The 24,878-nt window shown below is 34.8% G+C and overlaps 4 protein-coding genes across 6 annotated transcripts; all 4 read left to right on the top strand.

Annotated features, from left to right (window-relative positions):
• The first annotated feature begins 234 nt into the window (after positions 1–234).
• Positions 235–6,013, top strand: LOC108481366 (sucrose nonfermenting 4-like protein). Of its 2 annotated transcripts, none has more exons than XM_053025933.1 (14): positions 235–683; positions 756–968; positions 1,085–1,172; positions 1,445–1,561; positions 2,053–2,187; positions 2,302–2,361; positions 2,637–2,726; positions 2,917–3,051; positions 3,762–3,906; positions 4,011–4,184; positions 4,367–4,430; positions 4,536–4,602; positions 5,096–5,210; positions 5,396–6,013. In XM_053025933.1, exons 2-14 carry the CDS (start codon positions 838–840, stop codon positions 5,485–5,487), a joined length of 1,413 nt encoding a protein of 470 aa, XP_052881893.1. In that variant the 5' UTR covers positions 235–683; positions 756–837; the 3' UTR covers positions 5,488–6,013. The 2 variants fall into 2 exon arrangements, with proteins under 2 accessions (XP_052881893.1, XP_052881892.1); XM_053025932.1 differs by having other exon boundaries at positions 236–606.
• Positions 6,014–16,048: 10,035 nt separating this feature from the next.
• LOC108480919 (uncharacterized) lies at positions 16,049–17,982 on the top strand. Of its 2 annotated transcripts, none has more exons than XM_053025934.1 (5): positions 16,049–16,269; positions 16,370–16,524; positions 17,232–17,290; positions 17,385–17,495; positions 17,564–17,982. In XM_053025934.1, the coding sequence occupies exons 1-5, from the start codon at positions 16,169–16,171 to the stop codon at positions 17,567–17,569; spliced, it is 432 nt and encodes a 143-aa protein (XP_052881894.1). In that variant the 5' UTR covers positions 16,049–16,168; the 3' UTR covers positions 17,570–17,982. The 2 variants fall into 2 exon arrangements, with proteins under 2 accessions (XP_052881894.1, XP_017639544.1); XM_017784055.2 differs by having other exon boundaries at positions 17,579–17,982.
• Positions 17,983–18,974: 992 nt separating this feature from the next.
• On the top strand, positions 18,975–20,766 carry LOC108480650 (transcription termination factor MTERF6, chloroplastic/mitochondrial-like). Its single transcript, XM_017783703.2, has one exon. The coding sequence runs from the start codon at positions 19,235–19,237 to the stop codon at positions 20,423–20,425; it is 1,191 nt and encodes a 396-aa protein (XP_017639192.1). The 5' UTR covers positions 18,975–19,234; the 3' UTR covers positions 20,426–20,766.
• Positions 20,767–22,816: 2,050 nt separating this feature from the next.
• Positions 22,817–24,559, top strand: LOC108480523 (transcription termination factor MTERF6, chloroplastic/mitochondrial-like). The gene is made up of 2 exons (XM_053025935.1): positions 22,817–23,621; positions 23,754–24,559. Exons 1-2 carry the CDS (start codon positions 23,082–23,084, stop codon positions 24,255–24,257), a joined length of 1,044 nt encoding a protein of 347 aa, XP_052881895.1. The 5' UTR covers positions 22,817–23,081; the 3' UTR covers positions 24,258–24,559.
• Positions 24,560–24,878: the final 319 nt, after the last annotated feature.

Below are 24,878 nucleotides of genomic sequence, written 5' to 3' on the forward strand. Positions count from 1 at the left end.
AGTCGATAACTTTTTCATTCAATTTAAATACTTTGATAAATAATATAAATTTAAAGATTAAAAGAGATAAAAAATAAAATTAAAAGTTAAAATAAATTATTTTATAAAATTGAAAAGGTGGAATAAGACTTTATTCCTAAAAATATTATTTCAAAACAAAAAACAATTAACTTATGAGCTCAATTAATATTATTTTGACAAATCAAATTCAAACAAAATAATAATAAAAAATCCCTTTCATTTTCAGCTTCGAAATCTCCTCCTAATATTTTTACCCGAAGACAACGACGATAATTTACCCTTCAACGTCCCTTTCAAGGCTTTCATCTTTTCCTTGCTTTATTAGGGTTTGCAAATTTTTATTATTAATAAAAATCATTTTTTATTATATAAAAGAAAACAGATTCGATCATATCCCTAACCCCCAATCTTCGATCTTTACACCCACATTTCAATAAATTCTACACCAATTTAAACTTTTTCCTTCTTTTTGGAATTCCCTTTTTTAGATTCAGATAGATTTTTATTTCACTCTCACGTTTAACATAATTTTACAGAATTTTTTTTCTCACAAATTCAACGACACCCTTTTGCTTACATTGTTTGGTAAGTTCCAATTTCGCTTTTTCCTGTTAGCAGAAAAATATCATGTTAAAGCTTTGTCCGTACAATCAACGTAAAAGGTGAGTCTTTGATGTTATTATTGTTGCTTTATTGATATATATGTGTTTTTTTTTCATTTTCTTTATTTGCAGTGATTGAAAGAAGAGAAAATTGTTAAGAAAGGAGTTGATTGCCAAGAATTTTTTTTTAAAAAATTAAAAAGGCTACTGTCAAATGTTTGGTTCCGATAGGAATCCGGCGAGGGATGCCGGCAGAGTGTCCACTGCCGGCATGGTGTTGTTACCTATTCAGTTTACATGGCCATATGGTGGTGACGATGTCTCTATATCTGGCTCTTTCAATGGGTGATAATTCAATTATATCTCTCTTTCTTTTAACATGCTATTGGTATGAAATTTTTTTATGATATTTAGGTGAATGATTAGTGTTTGGGTTAATGGTTAATCGTTTGAAATTGAAGGTGGACTGAGCTCGTGCGAATGTCACAGGTTGAAGGTTGCCCCAATGTATTTAAAGCTGTCTGTGCCGTACCACATGGTAGTCATGAGGTTGGTTAGTTTGCTTTATAGGAATTGAAAATTCAAACTTTTTGAATATAACCCTTCAAGAATCGGACCCATTTTGGACATGTACCCAAATTTGACATTTAATTTGTTCAACGCTCTTATATGATTGGTGTGCCATTTTTATTAGTTGAAATGAATGGATTTTTAGCTTAGGGTGCCTTTATTGTCAAGCAACTTCTAGAGCATGTCAATCCTAATCTCTTAGTGATGACCTTTGTATTTATTTGCTCATTTGTGTCGGCTCTTGTATGTAGTACAAGTTTTTTGTCGATGGTGAGTGGCGACATGATGAACAACAACCTCACAGGAATGGCGAATATGGAATAGTTAACACTTTTGACACTCTACCTGTACCTGCAGAGGTCTCTCAGGTACAACCTCATTCAGAGATACTTCCTAATGTGCAAGTAGATAATAGTCTCATGATATAAATTTATACACAAGCTTTGCCTAAGTATTTTTTGTTTTTAAACTTGGTTTAGCATTGTGATTGAGAATTAAAATTGCAATAAAAAGTGGAATCATCATGATTGCAAAAGCCGGTATGAACTTTCTTTTCTCTGATGGATATAGATGGAAATGCAATTCCAATTGCAATGCCAAATGGACTAATGATTCTTTTTTAATAATTTAAGTTGTCACTGATTAGCTAGGCTTTACAACTACTGTAGCTTTTTTTTGGGGGGTTCATAGTGTAGTTTTTTTGGTGCTTCTGTTTTAGTTCTTAATGCATGCTCACTGCCCAGCGTGCAGCTCATCTATTTTTTCATTCATTCATTAATCAATTAATAATACACTTTTTTTTTTTAATTTCTTTTTACTTTTTCATGTAAATGGATTCTGGTACCTTTTTGCGATGCAGCATCAAATTCCTGCAGTTATATTGAACCAAACAATACCTAGGATTTCAGAAGAGGATTTACGGGCCTCCCGGTATCAAATATCTGCATTCTTGGCAGCACATACGGTTTATGAGTTACTACCTGAGTCAGGCAAGGTTTGGCTGCATTCCTATCGGCTCTCCTTCACGATACACACATATATCTGCGTGTTTAACTCTGATCAGGCCTATTACTTTCACTTTGCTAATTTAGATAGATCTGCCTTACAGGTTGTTGCATTGGCTGTTGATTTGCCTGTAAAACAAGCATTTCATATTCTGGCTGAGCAGGTATCTATTTAGTTCATTTGGAGGTTAGAATTTAGTTGATGTTTTCGGGGATGTCTTTGTGGTTCCTGATCTTTTGTTGGTTAAGATTTATGTTTCAAAAGATAGAGAGGAGATGTCTGTACTTTTCCTTTGCTAACCATTTCTGCTTAGAGTCTTTTCTAGCTGTAGATATATCTAGATTTCTCCATGGACATTACTTACATTCTTAGAGCCTATTTGGTTGTTGCTGATAAAGAGCTTGGATACATATCTCTTCTGAGTCAAGCCATTTTCAGGGTATCCCTGTTGCTCCTCTTTGGGACTTCTACAAGGGGAAGTTTGTTGGAGTTATTAGTGCTTCAGATTTTATATTGATTCTAAGACAGGTATGTCATAATGCTGAATCAAGTTTTTTGGTTGGGCTAGAAAGTCTTCAAAAATCTACTTAGAGTTTTCCTTTTTTTCTGATTCGAACTACTAGCAAGTTTCTTGATATTAAACTAGATAGTTGTCTGATAGCTGTTAAAAAAAAAATTTGGCGCATTTATCTTAATGTATACTCTTTCCCTTATGCAGCTTGGAAATCATGGATCAACTTTGAGAGAGGAAGAGCTTGAAACACACACTATTTCTGCCTGGAAAGAGGGAAAGGCTCGCAGGAACGGACAAGTTGATGGGCATGGGAGACCAATTCCAAGACATCTCATCTTTGTTAGTGTTTTAGTGCTTTGCCATTTATAATAACTTATGAAGGATGTGATTCTTATGCACCTGCATGTCTGTTTTCTGTTTGTACAAATGAAGTGAGCCATTTCTTCTTTCATGTTTTTATGTTTATGTTTTAGCTTAGACATAAGCATGCGTTATGTAGTAATAATGTGAGTCAATGTCTGGTTGGTGACCACCACAACTAGATATTTTTTTGAAAACAACTTCATGCTATGTTTTAGGGATTAGATATGGAATAGCAGCAATAGTTGTAGTGTTGGGGAAGTAAAATGTCATTATGAACTAACAAGATTCCCGAAAAAGAAAAAAGAAGCTACCACGAGTTCTTTAGAACATTACCTAGCAAACATTCCAAAAAGGAAAAATTCAGCCAGAAGTATTTAATGGAACTTGAAAGTGAGGGCTGGAATTAGGTAACTGTCCTGTGAATGGCTATTCTATGCTATGGTAGCCATGAGTCAAAAGCATTCTCTTTGTTTGGGTAATATGGTCATTAGTTGCCAATACCTATTTACTGCATACTATGCTTTCTTTTTGCTTTGATGTTTTGGAAAAGTCATACCTTTTGGTTCCTCTTTTGTCATATTTTTAGTTCATGCCTTTCTGCCCCGCCTCTTATTTCCTTTGTGCCATGTCATTTGAGAGAGACAGTATAGGAGTGGTGTTATTGACCCTTCTTGTTGGTTACACAGGCTGGGCCAGGTGATAATTTGAAGGATGTAGCTTTGAAATTTTTGCAAAATGGAGTCGCCACAATTCCTGTCATCCATTCATCCTTAGAAGATGGTTCATTTCCCCAATTATTACATCTTGCATCGCTCTCTGGAATACTAAAATGTGAGCCTTTTAATAGTGTTGTCAGTTAACCTTTTTTTTTTTCTTTTTCTTTTTCGGGAAGTAAATGGCTTCTTTCTCCCTAACCAATGGAGTTTGATTTCTAGGCGTATGCAGATATTTCAAACATTGTTCTGGCTCTTTCCCCATGCTACAATTACCAATTTATGCTATCCCTCTGGGTACATGGGTTCCAAGAATCGGAGAATCCAGCAGTCGGTCATTTGCGATGCTGAGACCTACTTCTTCTCTTAGTTCAGCATTAAATATGCTAGTTCAAGGTATGCTACCCTTTTTTGTCAACATTTTATGGATGTAAAAGAGAGTACGAATAAGGAGAGTAAGGTTAAGTTTAATTCCTCAAGAGGCCACCTCAAATTGATGAGAGATTTTCTCATATATATATGCGCGCGTGTGTGTGTTTTATGTATTGTTATGATAAGTTTTCCATTCTTTTTCACAGCTCGAGTAAGTTCAATACCTATAGTTGACGATAATGACTCATTACTGGACATATATTCTCGGAGGTAACATGTCGTTCTTGATTGATTATCTTCCTAGTTTGCCAAACTTACAATCAGCTTGGGTTGAAGGTGATAGTTCATAATTTTTTTGTTGGTCTCTTTTTTCAGTGACATAACGGCATTGGCGAAAGGCAGAGTTTATACACATAATCTGAATGAAATGACTGTTTATCAGGTTACTGTTATCACTTCTGTTTTAACTTCTCTCTTGTTTAGGAATTTGGATGTGTTGCGGAAGTTTTAGAGAGCGGAGTTGACAAAATGGGGTTAAGCCTTGGCCCCCCTTCTCCTCCGTACAATCTACTCAAAAAATGATTACCCCCAAATTTATTATTTAATCTTCTTTTTGTCTCGGTCCCTTATGTTGCTTTGACTTTTCATTTCCCCTGAGTATTTGGGTCCAAAACTTGTATCGAACACCTATTTAGGTATAGGCATGAGGGTTCAATTCTCCAAATATATGAAAAAGATTAGAAAAGGTTGAACATTATCCATGTCTAGATATATATATACACACTCACCCCCTGATGAAACTTAAAGAGTAGCTTCCATATTTGAGCTAATGTACACTGCGTCTACAAGGATTCTGCTGATCCTACTAGTTTGAAACTGATTTCTTACAATGCAGGAAACTCGTTTCCTAACCCTTTTCTCAATTTATTCGTTAGGCATTGCAATTGGGTCAAGATTCTAACAGTCCTTATGAGCCAAGAACTCAAAGATTTCAGATGTGTTTGCATACCGATACATTGCTTAAAGTGATGGAACAATTGGCAAACCCTGGTAACTTTCTCTCTCTCAAACTCCATTATATTTCTTTTGTTTTTTATTTTTGAAGAATGATAATGATTTGGTGGCCTTTAGAACAAGTGAAGTAGCATTGCAATATATTCCGAGATAAATCATGTAGTTCAATTCCAAAAAAGTATAACCCATCTGACAGTATTTTAACCCAACCTGATTTTCAGGTGTCAGACGACTTGTTATCGTGGAAGCTGGCAGTAACCGTGTAGAAGGCATTATCTCGCTGAGCGATGTTTTCAGGTTCTTGCTCGGTTAGTCCGAAATAATTTACAGATGAACTATCTAGGAGAGGTGAGTTTTTGCAGTGGCATTTGGACTCCCATGTCTTGTGGGCAACATTCCAAGGCCCCAATGTTCCGAAGAGACTGCAATACTTCACACCGATTAATCAAATCGAATCAGAATCAAATCAAATCTCATTCAACCATTGGAATTGACCTCATGCATTTTGCCTGCATATTTTTATTTTTAGAAATTTAGGCCAAAGAAATAGGCATCATTGTAAATTTAAGAGAATTTCATTTTTTTTCCTGCAAAATTTATCCATCCCTTGCAAACCAATGGTTTCACCATGGTAGATGGCCATTATCTGCTAGGAAATATGTGACCTGTAATTGTTTTAGTTTATTGTTGTCTTAAAGTTTATAAGTAAAGATATGGGGGAGCATTATATTACTTTACTGAATGCTCTGTACTCCCCTGTTTGAAACTCGTGTTTTACATCCATGTTAGACACATATCCATATCCATATTCGATATTCACCTCGAACCTCGTTCATGAAGCTGTTTCCTGGCCTTTTATTCTGCTCTCGATATGCATTGCTCTTAGGATTTCTATGATAATTCTCTTGTATAGTTGGTATTTTTGTACACTAGGAAATAATTATTAATTTTTATGAAAAGCATGATATAACATTAAATAAATTAAATTTCCATATAAAACATAATGCAATGCTAAGAAATAATAAGTACTAAAAAGATCTATTTTGGCAATTTACTTTTACACTTATTTTGATATTCTAAAAACCCTAAAATTTTAGAATGCTATATTCAAATAAAAAGAAAAATAAATTCTAAAATTGACTACAATTATTGAAGAAACTTTTTGACGTTTCAGATCAATTTTCAACAATCCAAAAATATATTGGGAAAGATAAAATTTGGTTTCCTTTCAATCCAAAAAAAAAAACAACAACCATATTTTGTTTTTATATTGAAAAATAAACAATATATAAAGAGAAGCCAAATTCTTATCTCCTTTATTTTCTTAAGAGTAAACTATAAAAATAATCCTTTTTGTTTGTTTAAATTTACATTTTAATCACCGATGTTTCAATTGATAATAATTTTATCACTTATCCTTGTTTGCTATTAAAACTGCAACGGAATTACACGTGGCATGTTAAATGCTGACATGATGCTGTATCTTATTTTTTTATTGTGGGCCTTACCACTTATGTATTTTTTTCTCTCTCACATTTCTTTATTTTATGAGTAAACTACATAGATAGTCACTTAACTATATTTTTTTATTTATTTTAAGCACCTAAAATAAAAAGTTTACAATTTAAGCACACATTACATAGTTCAGTCATTTTGGTCACTCTCATTAAAATCACAAACGACAAGCTAACGTGACAATTAAAAAATGATAAAATAACAAATTTAACTCTCGGCTTTTAGTAAGCTAAATAGATTTCACAATTCCTGATAAATGTAGAAGATTGCATCACCTTATGGAAGAATTTCAAACATATTCTTTTGTTCAGCTTTTTCTCGTCCCGGGTGAATTTACAGTAGTAGCAGCAGAGAAGGACGGTGGTGGGGGAGGAAGGGGGATGGAGACTGTTCGGGGGTCCGGTGGGGGAGAGGGATGAGGTGATAGATTTTTATTTTATTTAATATTAATATAAATAATCATATCTGATTTAATTTTTTTGAAAATATTATGTATTTTTATACATTTCTTTGATTTTTTATGATTAGACTTAAATTGAGACCATTTGTAAATTTTAAGGGTTAGATTTTTAAAATTATGACTAAATTGATATAATATATAAAAATTAAGGATAGAATTTAATATTATACCGACTTTTTAATTGCCACGTTAGTTTTCTGTTTGTGGTTTTAATGACAGTGACTAAAATGATCAAATTATATAACGTGGGTGCTTAACCGATATTTTCATCATAGAGAAGAATGAAGATACATCATATTTCTTCAAATATAGATGTTCGAATCTAAACCAACCGTTCTGCTGGCCGATATCAGGATGTGGGTTAGCCGAAAGGAGTAAGCAGAAGTTGTTTTTGGCAGACAAGATTCTCATGGCGAATAATTTTAGTACCCCAAGGACATCTTGCTAATGTAACACAATGAAATTTGTCAAGAAGTACTTTAGCTCTGATCTTGCACCTATTAATCCAAACATGCAGAGAAATCCAGCTTAAAGTGTTGGGTATGGATCCACTATGTGGGAAACCCATATTTTCTGCCACAATGTTTTGCCTTCTTTTTGGTTTTGTCAAAAGCCAATTTTTTGGCCTTTTAACGTGGGAGTGGGTAGCATTCTTAATTGAGAGCAAAATTCTCAATTACATCCAGAGAGAAAGAGAGTGAGATTGAAGCTCGTTGGAGAAAAAGAGAGAATAGAAAAATCAGTTTTTCAAGCTTGGTGCAGCAGTGATCAACTCTTCGATCGAAGGTCCATCCGTGGTTCGATTGAGCTGATTTTTGGATAGCAGCTAGGCGATAAGGTGTTCTTGACTTTGTACGGTCGGATTTTTCATCCGAGTCTTGTAGTGTCAGAAATACTCATTTTTCAGCAGCTGCATTTTTTGGTGATGTTCTCTTATTTTTCTCTCTTTTGCTAAAGATTACATATTGTTAGCCTTGTTGGAGTTGAATGCTTGTTGTAGGCTTGATATTGTGATCTTGTAGTTGAACATTTGATGATAGTGGAGCTCTTGATCAGACTCTAAAGTCCCGTGATTTTTACCCTTAATTTGGAGGGGTTTTCCACGTAAAATACCGGTGTCTCTATTTATTTTTGTTGTGGTTGCATTAGTTGATTTGTGGTTGATTAAGGTTCCTAGAGAACATATTTTGTGCTATTGTGCTTGCCATAATTTTTGACAGGAGTTATAGGGAGAGAAAGAACACCGGTTGTGCTTTCGCTTTGTTTCGGTTGTTTGTTTTCTTCCCAACAAACTGGTACCAGAGCTTGGTTATTGTGTCAGATAATTATGGAAATTAATACGAGCAAGATGATTATGTTGAATGGCACAAATTATCAACTTTAGCAGAATAAAATGAAGGATCTGTTGTTTGTGAAGGCTTTGCATTTTCCGGTCTTTACTACTCAAAAACCTGATTCGAAAAGTGATGAAGAATGGGAATTTGAGTATCAACAAGTGTGTGGCTTTATTCAACAATTTGTTGAAGAAAATGTTTACAACCACATTGATCAGGAGACACATGCTTGAACATTGTGGGAGAAGCTTGAAAGCTTGTATGCTTCGAGGTCGGGCAATAACAAGTTGTTTTTGTTGAAGAAAATGATAGTGCTGAAATATAAAGAAGGAATGTCTATAGCTGACCATGTTAGTGAATTTCAGAGTGTGATGAATCAGTTGCTTGGTACGGGTGTCAAATTTGATGACGAGATTTTAGGACTTTGGTTGCTTGCTATTCTACCAGACTCTTGGGAGACCTTTCGGGTCTCGCTCATTAATTCTGCCCCACAGGGTATTATTACTTTGGATTTGGCTAAGAGTGGTGTGTTGAATGAAGAGGTTAGAAGAAGATCTCAGGGTTCTACATCACAGTCTGAGGTGTTGGTTATCGAGAACAGGGGGAGAAACAGAGACAAAGATGGAAAGGGTAGAGATAAAAGCCAAAGCAAGTCAAGATCGAGATATAAGAATCTTGAGTGTCATCATTGTGGTAAGAAAGGTCATATCAAGAAATATTGCTTCAAGTGGAAGAAAGAGAACAAATGTGGTGGTGATAAACACGATCGGAATAACGATAAAAAATCCGAGCGTGTTGCTACTATTGCTCGTGAAGATCTATTAGTTATTTGTGATGAGAATTTGGTCAACCTAGCATGCGACGAGACCAGTTGGGTGATTGATACTGGTGCATCACTTTATGTCACGTCGAGGAAGGAATTCTTCACATCTTATACTCCTGGTGATTTTGGGGTATTGAAGATGGGTAATGACGGTTTGGTTTCGGTTATTGGTATGGGAGATGTTAGCTTGGTGAATAATAATGGAACAAATTTAACTCTCAAGGATGTCAGACATGCACCGGATATCCGTTTGAATTTGATTTCTACAGGAAAGTTTGATGATGAGGGATTCTGTAACACCTTCAGTGAAGGGCAGTGGAAGCTGACTAAAGGCTCCTTGGTTGTGGCTCGAGGAAAGAAGAGCTCAAATTTGTACTTGATGCAAACTTTGACTTCTCGAGAGACGGTGAATGTGACAGTGAATGATAGCTCAACTGAGTTGTGGCATAAACGACTCAGTCACATGAGTGAGAAGGGGCTTAACTGTTTAGCGAAGAAGAATCAACTTTCGGGTTTAAAGAATGCTACACTGAAGAATTGTGCTCATTGTCTAGCAGGAAAGCAGAGAAGAGTTTCATTTAGAAGCCATCCTCCTCATAGGAAATCAGAGTTGCTAAAGTTGGCTCATTCAGATGTTTGTGGTCCGATAAAAGTAAGATCACATGGTGGTGCACTTTACTTTGTGACTTTCATTGATGATTGTTCAAGAAAGCTATGGGTTTACACTTTAAAGTCTAAAAATCAAGTCTTTGGGGTGTTTAAACAGTTTCAAGCATTAGTTAAAAGGGAAACTGGGAAGAAGTTGAAGTGCATTCGTACTGATAATGGTGGCGAGTACACAGGGTCGTTTCATGAGTATTGTCTGCAACAGGGAATCAGACATCAGAGAACACCACCAAAGACTCTACAGTTAAATGGGTTAGCTGAAAGAATGAACCGAACATTAATTGAGAGAGTCAGATGTTTGTTGTCAGATGCAAAGTTGCCAAGATCGTTTTGGGTGAAGCTTTGAATCTGATGACACATGTGATAAATCATCTCCTAGTGTTCCTTTGAAAGGTGATGTGCCAGATAGAGTTTGGTTTGGTAAAGACGTGTCATATGATCACCTACGTGTGTTCGGTTGTAAAGTATTTGTTTATGTTTCAAAGGATGAAAGATCCAAGTTGGATGCCAAGGCTCGACAATGCATTTTTATTGGTTATGGTTTAGATGGTGAGTTTGGTTATAGACTCTATGATCCAGTTCAGAAGAAACTCGTGAGAAGCAGAGATGTTGTCTTCATTGAGGATCAGACCATTGATGACATTGATAAGACAGAGAAAGTGGATTCACAAGGTAGTGGTGACTTGATTGATGTGAATCCAGTTCCCCTAGACTCTTCACTAGATCCTATCCAGGATGATGTGCATGGTGATGTTAGTGGTGACCATCAGACTATAGGTGACTTTAATACTCCCATGGATGATGTTGTGAATGATCAACAACAAGCACCTATAGCTCCACCAGTAGTTCCACTTCGAAGGTCTTCCAGAGATCGACGATCTTCTGTTAGGTATTCTCCTGATGAATATGTTCTTTTGACTGATGGGGGAGAACCTGAATGTTATGAAGAGGCTATGGAGAGTGAATGCAAAGATTAGTGGGTTGAAGCGATGAAAGACGAACTTCAATCCTTGCATGAGAACCATACCTTTGAATTGGTGAAACTGCTTAAGGGAAAAAGAGCTTTGAAGAATTGATGGGTTTACAGGTTGAAGCAAGAAGAGAAGTCTTCATCTCCACGATACAAAGCTAGATTGGTCGTCAAGGGTTATACTCAGAAAAAAAGGGGTTGATTTTGAAGAAATATTTTCTCCAGTTGTGAAGATGTCCTCTATAAGAACTATACTGAGTTTGGCAGCTTGTTATGACTTAGAGGTTGAACAAATGGATGTGAAAACTGTTTTTTTTCATGGTGACTTGGAAGAAGAGCTTTACATGGAGCAGTCAGAGGGTTTTGTTACACAAGGGAAAGAGGACTATGTGTGCAGATTGAAGAAGAGCTTGTATGGTTTGAAGCAAGCTCCAAGACAATGGTACAAGAAGTTTGAGTCTATTATGGGGGAGCAAGGCTACAAGAAGACTACTTCTGATCATTGTGTATTTGTTAAGAGATTCTCTGGTGATGATTTGATTATTCTTTTGCTCTATGTTGATGATATGCTTATTGTTGGTCAGAATGCTTCTAGAATTGAGAAGTTGAAACAAGAGTTGAGTAAATCTTTTGCAATGAAGGATTTGGGGCCAACAAAGCAAATTCTTGGCATAAGATTGACACGTGATAGAAAGGCCAAGAAATTATGGTTATCACAAGAGAGGTACATTGAGAAAGTACTTCAAAGGTTTAGTATGGACAAAGCTAAAGCGGTGAATACTCCATTTGCTATGCACTTTAGATTAAGTGTTAAACATAGTCCTTCCACAGAAAAGGAGAAGGAAGAGATGCAGAAAATTCCTTACTCTTCAACCGTGGGTAGTTTGATGTACACAATGGTTTGCACGAGACCAGACTTGGCTTATGCCGTTGGTACAGTTAGTTGGTTTCTTTCTAATCTAGGCAGAGAGCATTGAAATGCAGTGAAGTGGATTATGAGATTTCTTCGTGGCACTTCCAACATGAAACTTTGTTTCGACAATGAGAAACCTGTTCTTGTTGGATATACAGATTCAGACATGGCCGGAGACATTGACTCGAGGAGATCTACTTCAGGTCACTTAATCACTTATGCAGGAGGAGCTGTGGCATGGTAATCAAGACTGCAAAAGTGTGTTGCATTGTCCACCACCGAATCAGAGTTCATTGCAGCAACCGAAGCGTGTAAGGAGATGCTTTGGATGAAGAAGTTTGTGCATGAGCTTGGTTTTACTCAGGAGAAGTATGTCCTATATTGTGATAGCCAGAGTGCTATTCATCTTGGTAAGAACTCAACTTTTCATGCTAGATCTAAGCATATTGATGTGAGGTACCATTGGATACGAGATGTTCTTGAAGCTAAGCTATTAGAGCTTGAAAAGATACACACTAATGATAATGGTGCTGATATGTTGATGAAGGCCTTACCAAGAGGAAAGTTTGAAGCATGTTGTTTGACCTCTGGCATGGAGGCATTCCCCACATAGTTGGAGGGGGAGATTTGTTGGGTATGGATCCTACTATGTGGGAAACCCATATTTTCTGCCACAATGTTTTGCCTTCTTTTTGGTTTTGTCAAAAGCCAATTTTTTGGCCTTTTAATGTGGGAGTGGGCAGCATTCTTAATTGAGAGCAAAATTCTCAATTACATCCAGAGAGAAAGAGAGTGAGATTGAAGCTCGTTGGAGAAAAAGAGAGAATAGAAAAATCAGTTTTTCAAGCTTGGTGCAGCAGTGATCAACTCTTCGATCGAAGGTCCATCCGTGGTTCGATTGAGCTGATTTTTGGACAGCAGCTAGGCGATAAGGTGCTCTTGACTTTGTACGGTCGAATTTTTCATCCGAGTCTTGTAGCATCGGAAATACCCATTTTTCAGCAGCTGCGTTTTTTGGTGATGTTCTCTCATTTTTCTCTCTTTTGCTAAAGATTACATATTGTTAGCCTTGTTGGAGTTGAATGCTTGTTGTGGGCTTGATATTGTGATCTTGTAGTTGAACATTTGATGATAGTGGAGCTCTTGATCGGACTCTAAAGTCCCGTGGTTTTTACCCTTAATTTAGAGGGGTTTTCCACGTAAAATACCGGTGTCTCTATTTATTTTTGTTGTGGTTGCATTAGTTGATTTGTGGTTGATTAAGGTTCCTAGAGAACATATTTTGTGCTATTGTGCTTGCCATAATTTTTGACAGGAGTTATAGGGAGAGAAAGAACACCGGTTGTGCTTTCGCTTTGTTTCGGTTGTTCGTTTTCTTCCCAATATGAAGTTGATTCTCGTGACTCGATGAAACGGGGGGTCGGGAGATTAGGAAATCATGTACTTTCTATGTGAACTGTTTCCAGCAGTGTTGGGGTGATAAGTGAGTGAGGCAGGGATGATGATACCATTGATATTGTTAACTTCCCAGCGTGTAGTCTGTAAATTTCATGACTGTATTGATACAAAAGCTATATAATTTAAATTTTAAATAAATTAATTAAAAATTTATATTTAAATTTATTCATTTTGAAGTAGATTGATATATATATATATATATATATATATATGTATAGATAGGTTAGTTTTAAAAATTTAAAGATGTTTTGGTCATTCACTTTTAATAGTTAAGATATATAAAAAAACTAAAAATAGATAGATATATAGATACAGATATCACTCATGATAAATACAATATTTTTTTGGGGTACATGATATGGTAGATTAGATGGACGCAAAGGCAGATGTAAATACATTAGAGCTTGTCGCTACACAACACAAACTCAATGTTTGAGGCATTTGGAGATATGAATATGGAATCTTTTGCCACTGATGTCTCTACCCTTCCCAATCACCCTTATGACTGCAACAATACTTAGCTCCTATACTTCGTTGAGCAAATTAATACCAAAATGAGCATCCTCTAAAACTTATGGATGGTTGTCCATATTCGATTTAACACTATATAGAAGAAGCAATATATATATCATACAGTTTGAGTGAATTTTCAACTATATCGAGAAAAAAAACTAGTAAAATGCAACTTCAATAAGTATTAACCACCAAACATGCTTGGTGATAATAAAAGACTATTAATCAATGAAAACAAAACAGAATACTAACAAGTCAAAACCCTACGCAAATATGATCGGAAGCTAGAGCTTTAAGAGTGCGAAGCACAGCAGGGAATTCATCCGGAAAGACCAGAGCTGGACCGTATCGCCTTTCTTGAGTTGGTTGTTCTTCACAATAGGGTTCCACGTGTTAGTGAGGACATAGAGCGAACTTGACCCCATAACCCACTTGTTCAAGGTAATGCTCGTTCCCTTCATGGATGGGTCTAACAACCACACCTGCATGGGGTTTTTGTCATCTAACTCTTTAGCCTCTGCCTCGTTGAGAAAGTCACGAGTTTTGACTTGCGAGAAGGGTATGGAGAAACGACTGGCAGTAGGGTTTATGTCGGAGAAAAAGATGGTCTTTTGTATGACCAGAACCAAATCCCTACCTCCCATCTCTTCAACTATAAGTTGTCTGAATTTGGGAGGCAAGTCTGATGGTGGGATTGGGCAAACGGATTTCTCTTGCTTCTTACTTCTCTTCGGCTTCAGTTTTGGTGCTACCCAATCGCCATCGTCTTCCTCTTCTACAGCTTTGAGATTGCGTTTCCTTTTCAGTCCAACGCTGTTGTTGAACTTAAACCTCAGCTTGAAACCCGTATGGTATTGTTTGCAAAGGATTTCAGGTGGTGGGGGTGCATTGTGGCTTTTCTGAAATTTCTGTTGGTCAACATGGACTACGTGCAACAAGTAATCAAAAGGACCCCAATTGGGATCAATCTTTGTGTCCTTAAAATCATCACGGCTGAGAAGCTCCATCATCTTATCGTTTTCAATAACAACAAATTATTTTCTGTATTTGCTTGAAACTGAGAATGCTGCTTTCTTGAGATAAATGTCCGGTGTATATAAATAGGAGAAGGGTGCTTGAGATGAAAGTAATGGTTCTTGAAATATGACCGTTAAACTATAGTTTCCGGCGGGGGCATTTGAATGGAATTGTTGTAACTGAAAGAAAGGCGGCAAAAACTGGGCAAAGGTGTAAAAAACCCAAGCCCCCACGTTCTGTTTCTTGATATCTGAACGTTAAATGGTGATCAAAGGGTTTTCCCGGTGGTCAATGGGCTTTCCCGGTGAAATGCTTTTTTTTTTTTTTAATTTTTTTATGTAAGAATTTAGAAAGCTTTCGTCTAAAACAAAATCTAATCTAACTATAAATTTAATTAAAAACCTTGCCAATATATTTAATTAAAAAAAATAAACTATCAAAATATTCACTTTGTTTGCCTCATGTTACATTTTAGTCATTATGTTTAAAATGTTATCTTTTAGTCACTTATATTATTGTGTTGTAATATTTTAATCACTGAGTCATTAATTGTTATTAACGGTGTAACGGTAAGTTGATGTGGCACGTTAAATCATCATTTTCAATAAAAATTTTAGGTTAAATTCTACAATTGATCCCTATATATTTTTTTATTTCTTTTATGTTCTTTTAAATTTTTTTCTTTATTTTCCATTCTCTTTTGCTTTTCCTCTATTTTACTCCCTTCTTCATTTCTATTAACGTAGTTTTTTTATATTTTTTATTTGTTAAAATTAATCCACAAGCTTACGTCACTCAAAAAATTAAATTGTTTAAAATAAATAAAACTATAATGACTAGTTTTAACAAATAAAAAATATAGAAAAACTACGTTAAAAAATGAAGAAGGGAGAAAAACAGGGGGAGAAGCAGAAGAGAATGAAAAAAAAAGTTAAAAGAACATAAAATAAAAAATTAAATTGCTTAAAATGAAAAAATATAGAGACCGGTTGTATAAATTAACCTAAAATTTTTGTTTAAAATGATGATTTAAAGTGTCACGTCAGCTTACTATTACACTGTTAATATTAATTAACAGTTCAATGACTAAAACGTAATATTTTAAACATAAATAACTAAAACATAAACTGAAGTAAATAAAAGTGACTATTTTAATTATTTACCCATAATTATTTTATCAATAATTAAAATAAAAAAACAAGTATTGAGCCGCCAAGTCAAAGAAAGGTTATTTTTTAAGAAAGGCAGAGGCTTTTTGAAGTTTTGAACTTGATTTTTTCTTTAATGGTGTCTTATCAAGAAAGAGATCGAATCAGAGAACAACGATGGTGAAAAAAGATAAAGAAGAACTAAGCGAAGAAGAAAGGAAAGCACTTCGAGGGAGCAAATTTGCTCCTCTCCCTCCTCCCTCCCTTTCCAAACCCAGGTTAGGGTTAGGTTTAGGGTCCCCTTTTTTTTATTATCTAATTTCGAATTTGATTCAAATTTATTTTTTATTTTTCACTGAGTTGTAATTATGATTGCAGATTGGCTCATCCAGGAGGACCTTTAACAACTAACAAAGCTGCTGCTTTGGCTAAGTTCCTCGAAAGGAAACTCCAAGATCCCAACGGCTTGTCTTCCATTAATCCTCAACTCCTTGAATTGGCTGTCAATAACGCTAAAGCTACCGTCTTTCAAAGTACTCTTTTATTCATTTCTTTTTCTTCTCTACTTTTAATCTTAGTTTGGTTTTCTTTAATATGATTTTTTTTTTGGAATTTTTACTTAATTTTGCATCACATATCTGATCTAGTTCATAGAAAGATTATTTGTGTGCTAAAATTTGACCCTTTTTTTAGCTTAGTTTAAGTGTCAAATGGACTCTAAATTGCTTGGACGTGGATTTAGTTTTATTTGTGTTTGTATTAGTTGTTTTCATGGGAAGAGAAGCTGTTGGTTTATTTGATTTTGGAACATGAAAGGAAGAGAGATCACAGGTCATATAATCACAATTTTTTGAATCTTATAAGAAATCCAGTTGCTAAAACTTTCTATATATATTTTTTAATTATATATTTGGAGGATCATATCCCTATTCTCATGTCCGAATACTAGTAGTTTAGAAAAATTAAAAAGTCCGGTAACATAGATTGCAATTCAGCAAGTTACCTAACAAGTTCATCTTTAGGGTTCTAGTTGTTTTCATATGCTTATAGAATCTGCTTTAGAACGTATTTAGAGGATCATATCTCTATACATCTGTTTGTACATGTGTCGAGGTCTTTTAGGAAAAAATAAAGTCTCTGGTAAAAAGATGACAGTTTAGCGAGTTACCTCACTGCGCAGCCTTAGTTTGTAATTCCTTTTCCTTCTTTCTCTGATATCCGTTTTCCTGTTTATGTGTAGGTGGGGCTTCGAGTTCTGGAACTAGGGTTCGACACGTAGATTCATTCGGTGACTCTGAGGTACTTTGATTCTGCCATTTTCTAATCATTTACACGCAAAACTCTCGAGGTGTTTTTTGCCTCTCAATTTGTTACCAGTCCATCAATTTCGCAGGACTCGTTGGAAGAAGCTAAGTCGGGAATTCCCGAACCTAAGAAAGATACGAACAAGAACAAGAACAAGAACAGGAACAAAAAGAATAAAAAAAAGAACAAAATGAAGAAGGTACATTTATATTTTGCCAACCATATGTTTTTGCCCTGCATTCCATTATTAACTGATCAAATGAGAAGCTTTAACTATTGCAGGTGGTGGAGGATCATGAATGTACATTGAAAAGACCTAAAAAGAAAGTCAAACTATGATCAAATCATTGCTTTAATACTAGGTTTAATTTCAAAAAAAAAAAAAAAGAAGAAGAAGAACGAAAGTAGGACTTAGACACTGGGGGAATCATCAAAGAAGCAGAAAGGATCGCTGAGAAGTTGGAAAGCTCTGTTGGGAACCCTTAATATTTGGAGGGTGGTTCATTTTAGGACAAATTTACTTGTGTCCTTAGTTCTTGCGCTACATTTAAGTTCATTGATGAATCTTTATTGTTTTCTGGGTTGAAATGGTGAAATGAAAATGAATTCTCTCCCATCAAAACAAACTACTGCTCTTACTATTAGAGAATTTATATGATTCATTGGAGAGTTTTTATTAAACCAAAGTTTGGGTTTGGATTTTTTTTTCCTGTTATTTTTCTATCAATTACTGTTCTATCTGATAAATTTTTAATCACACATTGAAAAACTTTTGACTTATACACCCTTTTTGGTAATTTTTGTTTGAATTAATTATAAAATATGGGGTTATAATGTATTGATGTTCAAAGTATTGTTGTATTGATTAGGTTTTTGACTTTCTTTTAATAAAGGGGTTGAGATAAGATTTAAAAGAAATTTAGGGAAGCTAAAAACTTTGTGATATTGAAATTGTCAACGTGTCTTATGCTTGGGCAAAACAGCATGCCTCTCTTAATAAGGCAATATAGCCCAGGTCAAATTCATTTTCATGTTTAGGAGGCAATAGGGTCAGTTTGAATACTGATGGTGCTATTAGAATTTAAGCCGATTTTGCTGTAGTTGAGGGCGTCCGATTTTGCTGTAGTTGAGGGAATAGTACGCGATAGAAATGGAGGGTGTATTTTAGGTTACAATAAATATTGCGGAGTTATTTCGTACTTGATGTTGAATTATGACACATCTTAGATGGTTTGATACTTTTATTGGATTGGGGTTATGATAGTATAATATTTGGGATTAAGGACAGTTCTTCAAATGGTTCTAATTTCGTTTTGATCAAGATAATTCATCAACTTTTGACAAAAGGTAAGACATTAAAGTTTATAGCGTATCTCTTGAAAGGATAATAATGATACTGACGGTCTGACCAAAATGGTCCACGATAAGAGGGAGGATTACCACTGTTTGACGACTCTCCTTGAGGGGATTGGCTTAGTTTTATGTAATTAGATTGTTTCATTTTCTTTTCAAAAAAAAAACATATAGATTAATTTGTAAATGTATATATATTTTCCAACAGGATAAATTTAAGTTGATTATGGGATGGGTACATAATACAAATACTTTGAAGAATAAGGACTTACTTAGAAAATTTGGATTTAAAAGATAAATTTAAAATTTGGAATGTAATTAAGCCTAATATATATGGAACCTAAAAAAAATGGTTTTTTAATCCTAACCCAGCCTTGGCGTTGGATAAACAGACTCGAACAATTTTCGATTTCGGATCGGAAGTCGGTCATAAACTTTGAAGCTTTGGGTTTACTGTAAAAACCCTGAAATTTGAAGAGTGACCTCCCTTGTCTGTGTTCCATTTCAAGGTTCAAAGTTGAAAGCTTTATCAGCGTAAGTTTCCTTTTTCTTTATCTAAGCTTGATTTCATTTCAATGTCCGATAATGTTCAATCCTTACAGCAAAAATATCATCGATTTCTTTAAGCTTTTATACAATGTCACGAACAGTCCCTTCTCAAACAACCCATCACTCTTCTTCACAATTCGATCCTTCTCCAATGTCTCACTCGACCAATCTCGATCTTTTACCGTCTCTTACCTCACAAACAACCTCGGCTTCTCACCGGAATCCGCTCTCAGAGCCTCTAAGTGCGTCCATTTCAAAACCCCAAAAAAGGCCGATGCCGTCATCGCGTTCTTAGAAAAATACGGGTTTTCCGACACCCAGATCCGAAAAATCATCGAGGTCCGACCACATTTGCTCCGTTCCGATCTCGAGAAAACCCTTTTGCCCAAAATCCACTTCTTTCAATCTAAAGGTGGAGCAAACCGTGATATTTCCAAGCTCTTGCTTCATAACCCCAGGCTTTTTTCTCATAGCTTGAAGAAACTGATAATCCCTTCTTTCAATCAACTTAGCAGTTTTCTCCATTCTGATTCAAAGGCAATTATAGCTTTAAGAAGGAATCCATTTCTAATCCCTTGTAACTTTGATGTTTATATGTTGCCTAATGTTAAAACTTTGCTGGATAATGGAGTGCCGGAATCGAGTATCAGAACGATGTTTAATTACCATTCGCGGTCTTTCATTATGTTGCCGGATCGGTTTAAGGAGATTGTTAAGGATGTTAAGGAAATGGGGTTTAATCCATTGTTGCTTAAGTTCCTTCATGCTGTCATTTTGTTTAGAAAAGTGAGCAAATCTGCAATGGAGGGTAAGTTTGATGTTTATAAGAAATGGGGTTGGTCCGATGAAGAGATTTGGAAAGCTTTTCGAAAGTTTCCTGGTGTTTTGGATCCGTCGAAAGAGAAGATCACAGCCATCATGGATTTCTTAGTGAACGAAATGGGGTTTGAATCCTTGATCATTGCTAATCATCCGACTATTGTCTCTCGGAGCTTGGAGAAACTGATTGTTCCGAGGGCTTTGTTTGCTCGAGAGTTGTTGTCGAAAGGTTTGATTAAGGACTGGAGATTTTCAGTCATGTTTGGAACTTCAGAAAAGGTGTTTGTTCAAAGGTTTGTTAACAAATATAAAGACAAAGCTCCGGAGCTGTTGAAGCTGTATGAAGAAAAACTCGAATTTGCAGTAAGAGGCAAATATAAATCAAATCGAGCTAGTTGTAGAACATAACATATTCGATCGAGCCAGTTTTCTTTTTATTGTTGGATTGAATTCTTTCTTATGATCTAAAACTTGCTATAGATTGACTCTTTTTAGCAGCATTGAGATTCTTATCATAGGTGGAAACTTTGCACTGACTGTTTTATGTGGTTTAATTGCTTAACTTGCTGGAAAATGCAACTATGAAATGAATCTTACTTGCAGAGTTCATTTATCTGTTGCAGAGTTATTACTATGATACATTGGAGAGTTTTTAGTGAACTGAGGTTCGGGTTTGGATCTTTTCGTGTTATTTTTCTATCAATTACTATATGATATTATGTTGATCAACGTTCAACAAACTTTTGATCTATTATGAAGTAATAGCTGTGAGACCTACTCAAAAAGTTTAGCTTTGCTCTCAAACTAAGAACTTATTAGCCTCATTCTACCGAGTTTTTCTGGGTTTTTTTTCAATATCATTTGAACATAAAGTTGAATCCTTTTATCCAGTTCATAGATTTAAGGGGTTTTGGAGTACTAAAAACTCTCACCCAAAGTTTTTTTTAGTAGAACTTGGAATTTAAATGACTACAGTTGATTTAGGGATTGAGTTTTTCATTCAATCCGTCTCGGTTTTTTTTTTTTTGTTAAATATTTGGGATAGTAGATGAGGCTACCACAACTTGAATTCGTATCAAACGAGTGTATTATAAGAATTATCCCTCCACCGTCTTTGTAGAACTTGGAATTTAAATGACTACAGTTGATTTAGGGATTGGGTTTTTCATTCAATCCGTATTGGTTTTTTTTGTTAAATATTGGGATAGTAGATGAGGCAAATGTAATTTGAATCCGTATTAAACGAGTGTCTTATAAAAACCATCACTCCAACGTCTTTGTTTAAATTTAATTATCCACAAGTTAAATACAAATTGATTAAATTTATCCACAACTTGGACACAATTTTTGTTTAATTTTATTTATAATATACCATAACTCTTCAAATTATGATTTAGATAGATATTGAAACTACAACTACCTCATTATTATTTTTTCATATCAGCATTGTTGGGGTGAAGTAAAATACGATTCGATTTGAAAAAAGTATACAAAAATTGAATTTTAAGTTATTCAATTTTTTCGAGTCAACTCGAATAAGTAATTTAAGTCTCGAGTTCGAGTTCGAGTTGAGCTGAATTTTACAATTTGAATAACTCGAATAATTCAAACAACAGATTGGTGTAAATAGTTATTTGGTTCTTATAAATTTTGAAAAGAACAAATTAATTTATCTCTCAACAAAATTACAAAAAATTTCAAAATAAATTTTAAAATTCAAAATTTATATTTTAAAATTTTTAAAGAAAGTTAATTTATTTTCTTGTTTTGTTTTGAAAAAGTTTTCAAATCTATATTTTCTAATTTATATGCTCTAACATAGAATTAGTTACATTGTAATAATATTTTAATTTGATATATTTTATTTTTTAATTTAACTTGAATAATTTTAATCGATTTGACTTTACTCTATTTGAACTTTGAAGATGATAAAATAAACTTAGAAATTCGATTAATTCGAAATCTTTTTACCCAATTCGACTTGTTTTAATTCAACACTCACCCCTAACCAACTTAAATATACTCACCCTTGATCACCTCAATATTTAAGGGCCTAAATAAATTCAATGAGATTAATTCATATTCAAAGGATTTAATTGGGCACACTATTCAACAAGAGAATTTTATTTTTAAATTATTTTTAGAGGATTTATTTGACATTTTAACCTAAAATTTATTAACATATTTTTATTATGTCATCTTGATATAGAAGTGGTCTATGTGATAGATAAATACTTGCATGCTTATAATTTAATTTATTTGTATTATCAAAATTAACATTTAATGTTTTCAATCACGTCATTGATTCATAGATAAATTTATGTGGATTTCAAGTTGATTGGAATGAGGTTTAGGGTTCAATGCCTATGGTTGGAAACATTTTCTCTCTTTTTCCTATTGTAATTGTATCTAGGGATGACAAAATTTAAATTGTCCCATGGATTCTGAATCGATCCGCTCCATATGAAGTGGATTTTTTTTTAAAAGTGAATGTGGGGCGGGATAGAATTTTTCTTTCAGACAATAGATATGAAGGGATTATGATAATTATTTTACCCTACCTCACTTCATTCTATTACATAAAATTATCATATTATATTTATATTTATCTATTAAAATGATAAAATAAAATACTATATTATTAAAAATAATATATTTTATATTTAAATATTTTTTAAAATTATTTTTAAATATTTACTTAATTTTAAAAATATTAAAATAAATGGTAAAAATTAGATTAAAGCGGAGTAGTGAATTTCAAAATTATATATAATAGTGGAGCACGACATATAAGGAAGCAAAGTATATAAATATGGAGAGGCGGTGAATTTAGTAATATGGACTCCCGTTTTGCACCATTGCCCTCTCTAATTGTATCACTTGTATGATAGAAGTTTTAAGGGTTTGGGTTTTGGGGGGTTTACTGTAAACACACACAAAGACGGCCTTGGAAAGTGAAGAACGACCTCTGTTGTCTGCGTTTCAAAGTTGAGACCTTTGTTTAGTCTTCTTTTGGCCTCTTTGTCCGAGTATCTAACCTTGATTTCATTTCAATGCCCCAAAAATGTTGAATTCTTTTACCAAAAACATCATCGATTTCTTTAAGCTTTTACACATTGTTACGAACAATTCCTTCTCAAACAACCCATCACTGTTCTTCACTGTTCGACGCATCTCAAACAAAACCAAATCCCAAAACCCCCAATCTTTTACAGTCTCTTACCTCAGAACCAAACTTGGGTTCCCCCCAGAATCCGCTCTCAGAATCTCCAAATATGTCCATTTCAAAACCCCGGAAAAACCCGATTCCGTCATTGCATTCTTAGAGCAACACGGGTTTTCCGACACCCAAATCAGACAAATCATCCTCACCCGACCCGCTCTCCTCTGTTCCGATGTCGAGAAAACCTTCTTGCCCAAATTCCAGTTCTTTCAATCTAAAGGTGTCACAGGCCCTGAAATTTCTAAGCTCTTAGTTTACAATCCCAGGATTTTAAGTCGTAGCTTAGAGAAACGGATAATCCCTTGTTTCAATCAATTAAGCAAGCTTCTCCAATCTGATTCAAAGGCCATTACAGCTCTAAGGAGAAATCCGTATTTAATGGTATGTAATTTCGATACTTATGTGTTGCCTAATATCAAAACTTTGATAGATAATGGTGTGCCTGAATCGAATATCGTAACTATGTTTAATTACCATCCATGGTCTTTCGTTATGTTGCCGGATCGGTTTAAGGAGATTGTTAAGGATGTTAAGGAAATGGGGTTTAATCCATTGCTGGTTAAGTTCCTTCATGCTGTCATTTTGTTTAGAAAAGTGAGTAAACCTGCGATGGAGAGTAAGTTTGATGTTTATAAGAAATGGGGTTGGTCTGATGATGAGATTTGGGAAGCTTTTCGAAGGTATCCCGGTGTTTTGGAAGCGTCGAAGGAGAAGATCACGGCAATCATGGATTTCTTAGTGAATGAAATGGGGTTTCAATCTTTGATTCTAGCTAATCATCCGAGTGTTATCTCTCGGAGCTTGGAGAAACGGATTGTTCCAAGGGCCTTGTTTGCTCGAGAGTTGTTGTCGAAAGGTTTGATTAAGGACTTGAAATTTTCAGTCGTGTTTGGAACTTCAGAAAAGGTGTTTGTTCAAAGGTTTGTTAACCAATATAAAGACAAAGCTCCTGAGCTGTTAAAGCTGTACGAAGAAAAACTCAAATTCGCGGTAAGAGGCAAATATAAATCAAATTGAGCTAGTTGTAGAACGTAACATATTCGATTGAGCCGGTTTTCTTTTTATTATTGGATTGAATTCTTTCTTATGATCTAAAACTTGCTATAGATTGACTCTTGTTAGCAGCATTGAGAATCTTATCGTAGGTGAAACTTTGCAGACTGTTTTTTGTAGTTTAATTGTCTTACTTGTTCAAAAATGCAACTGTGACATGAGTCTCACTTTATTTGTTGGTTTAGTTCCATTGATGTTCATTTTTGATGCTCTGCAACTCTTTTAAGCTTTGCTTTTTTGGTTTGTTCAAAGTTATGAGGATCAAATTTGGTGTTGGTTTTGGTGTAGCTTTGTCATTGTGGTTATATCCTTCTAGGTTTACATTGGTTTTAATGGTGTTCGGGTTGCAAGGGCAATCCACGAATGTTATTCTGACTCTTTATTTATATTTTAAAGTACTCCCACCAGATGTATCATGTATCTCCAGACATAAGTACAGGTCCTGTAGGATACAATCTTTCAAGGATCCTTAAAATATAGTCCGTCTGAGATCTATTGTCATCCTGTTTAGAAACATGCACTAAGTAAACCAATTTAATCAACATTAGCTTCAGTTTCACTATTGATGGTTGAATCTTTATATAA

The sequence above is a fragment of the Gossypium arboreum genome, chromosome 3, assembly GCF_025698485.1.
Source record: "Gossypium arboreum isolate Shixiya-1 chromosome 3, ASM2569848v2, whole genome shotgun sequence".
NCBI lineage: Eukaryota > Viridiplantae > Streptophyta > Magnoliopsida > Malvales > Malvaceae > Gossypium > Gossypium arboreum.

What these genes read in the sequence shown, in the direction of transcription:
- LOC108480523 (XM_053025935.1), top strand. Translation starts at nt 23,082, where the DNA reads ATGTTGAATTCTTTTACCAAAAACATCATCGATTTCTTTAAGCTTTTA. An exon ending in GGAGAAATCCGTATTTAATG is followed by an intron (nt 23,622 to 23,753) that starts GTATGTAATTTC and finishes GATCGGTTTAAG; the next exon opens with GAGATTGTTAAGGATGTTAA.
- LOC108481366 (XM_053025933.1), top strand. Translation starts at nt 838, where the DNA reads ATGTTTGGTTCCGATAGGAATCCGGCGAGGGATGCCGGCAGAGTGTCC. An exon ending in TACTACCTGAGTCAGGCAAG is followed by an intron (nt 2,188 to 2,301) that starts GTTTGGCTGCAT and finishes TCTGCCTTACAG; the next exon opens with GTTGTTGCATTGGCTGTTGA. An exon ending in GCTCTCTGGAATACTAAAAT is followed by an intron (nt 3,907 to 4,010) that starts GTGAGCCTTTTA and finishes TTTGATTTCTAG; the next exon opens with GCGTATGCAGATATTTCAAA.
- LOC108480919 (XM_017784055.2), top strand. Translation starts at nt 16,169, where the DNA reads ATGGTGAAAAAAGATAAAGAAGAACTAAGCGAAGAAGAAAGGAAAGCA. An exon ending in ATTCATTCGGTGACTCTGAG is followed by an intron (nt 17,291 to 17,384) that starts GTACTTTGATTC and finishes TCAATTTCGCAG; the next exon opens with GACTCGTTGGAAGAAGCTAA. An exon ending in AAAAGAACAAAATGAAGAAG is followed by an intron (nt 17,496 to 17,578) that starts GTACATTTATAT and finishes TAACTATTGCAG; the next exon opens with GTGGTGGAGGATCATGAATG.
- LOC108480650 (XM_017783703.2), top strand. Translation starts at nt 19,235, where the DNA reads ATGTTCAATCCTTACAGCAAAAATATCATCGATTTCTTTAAGCTTTTA.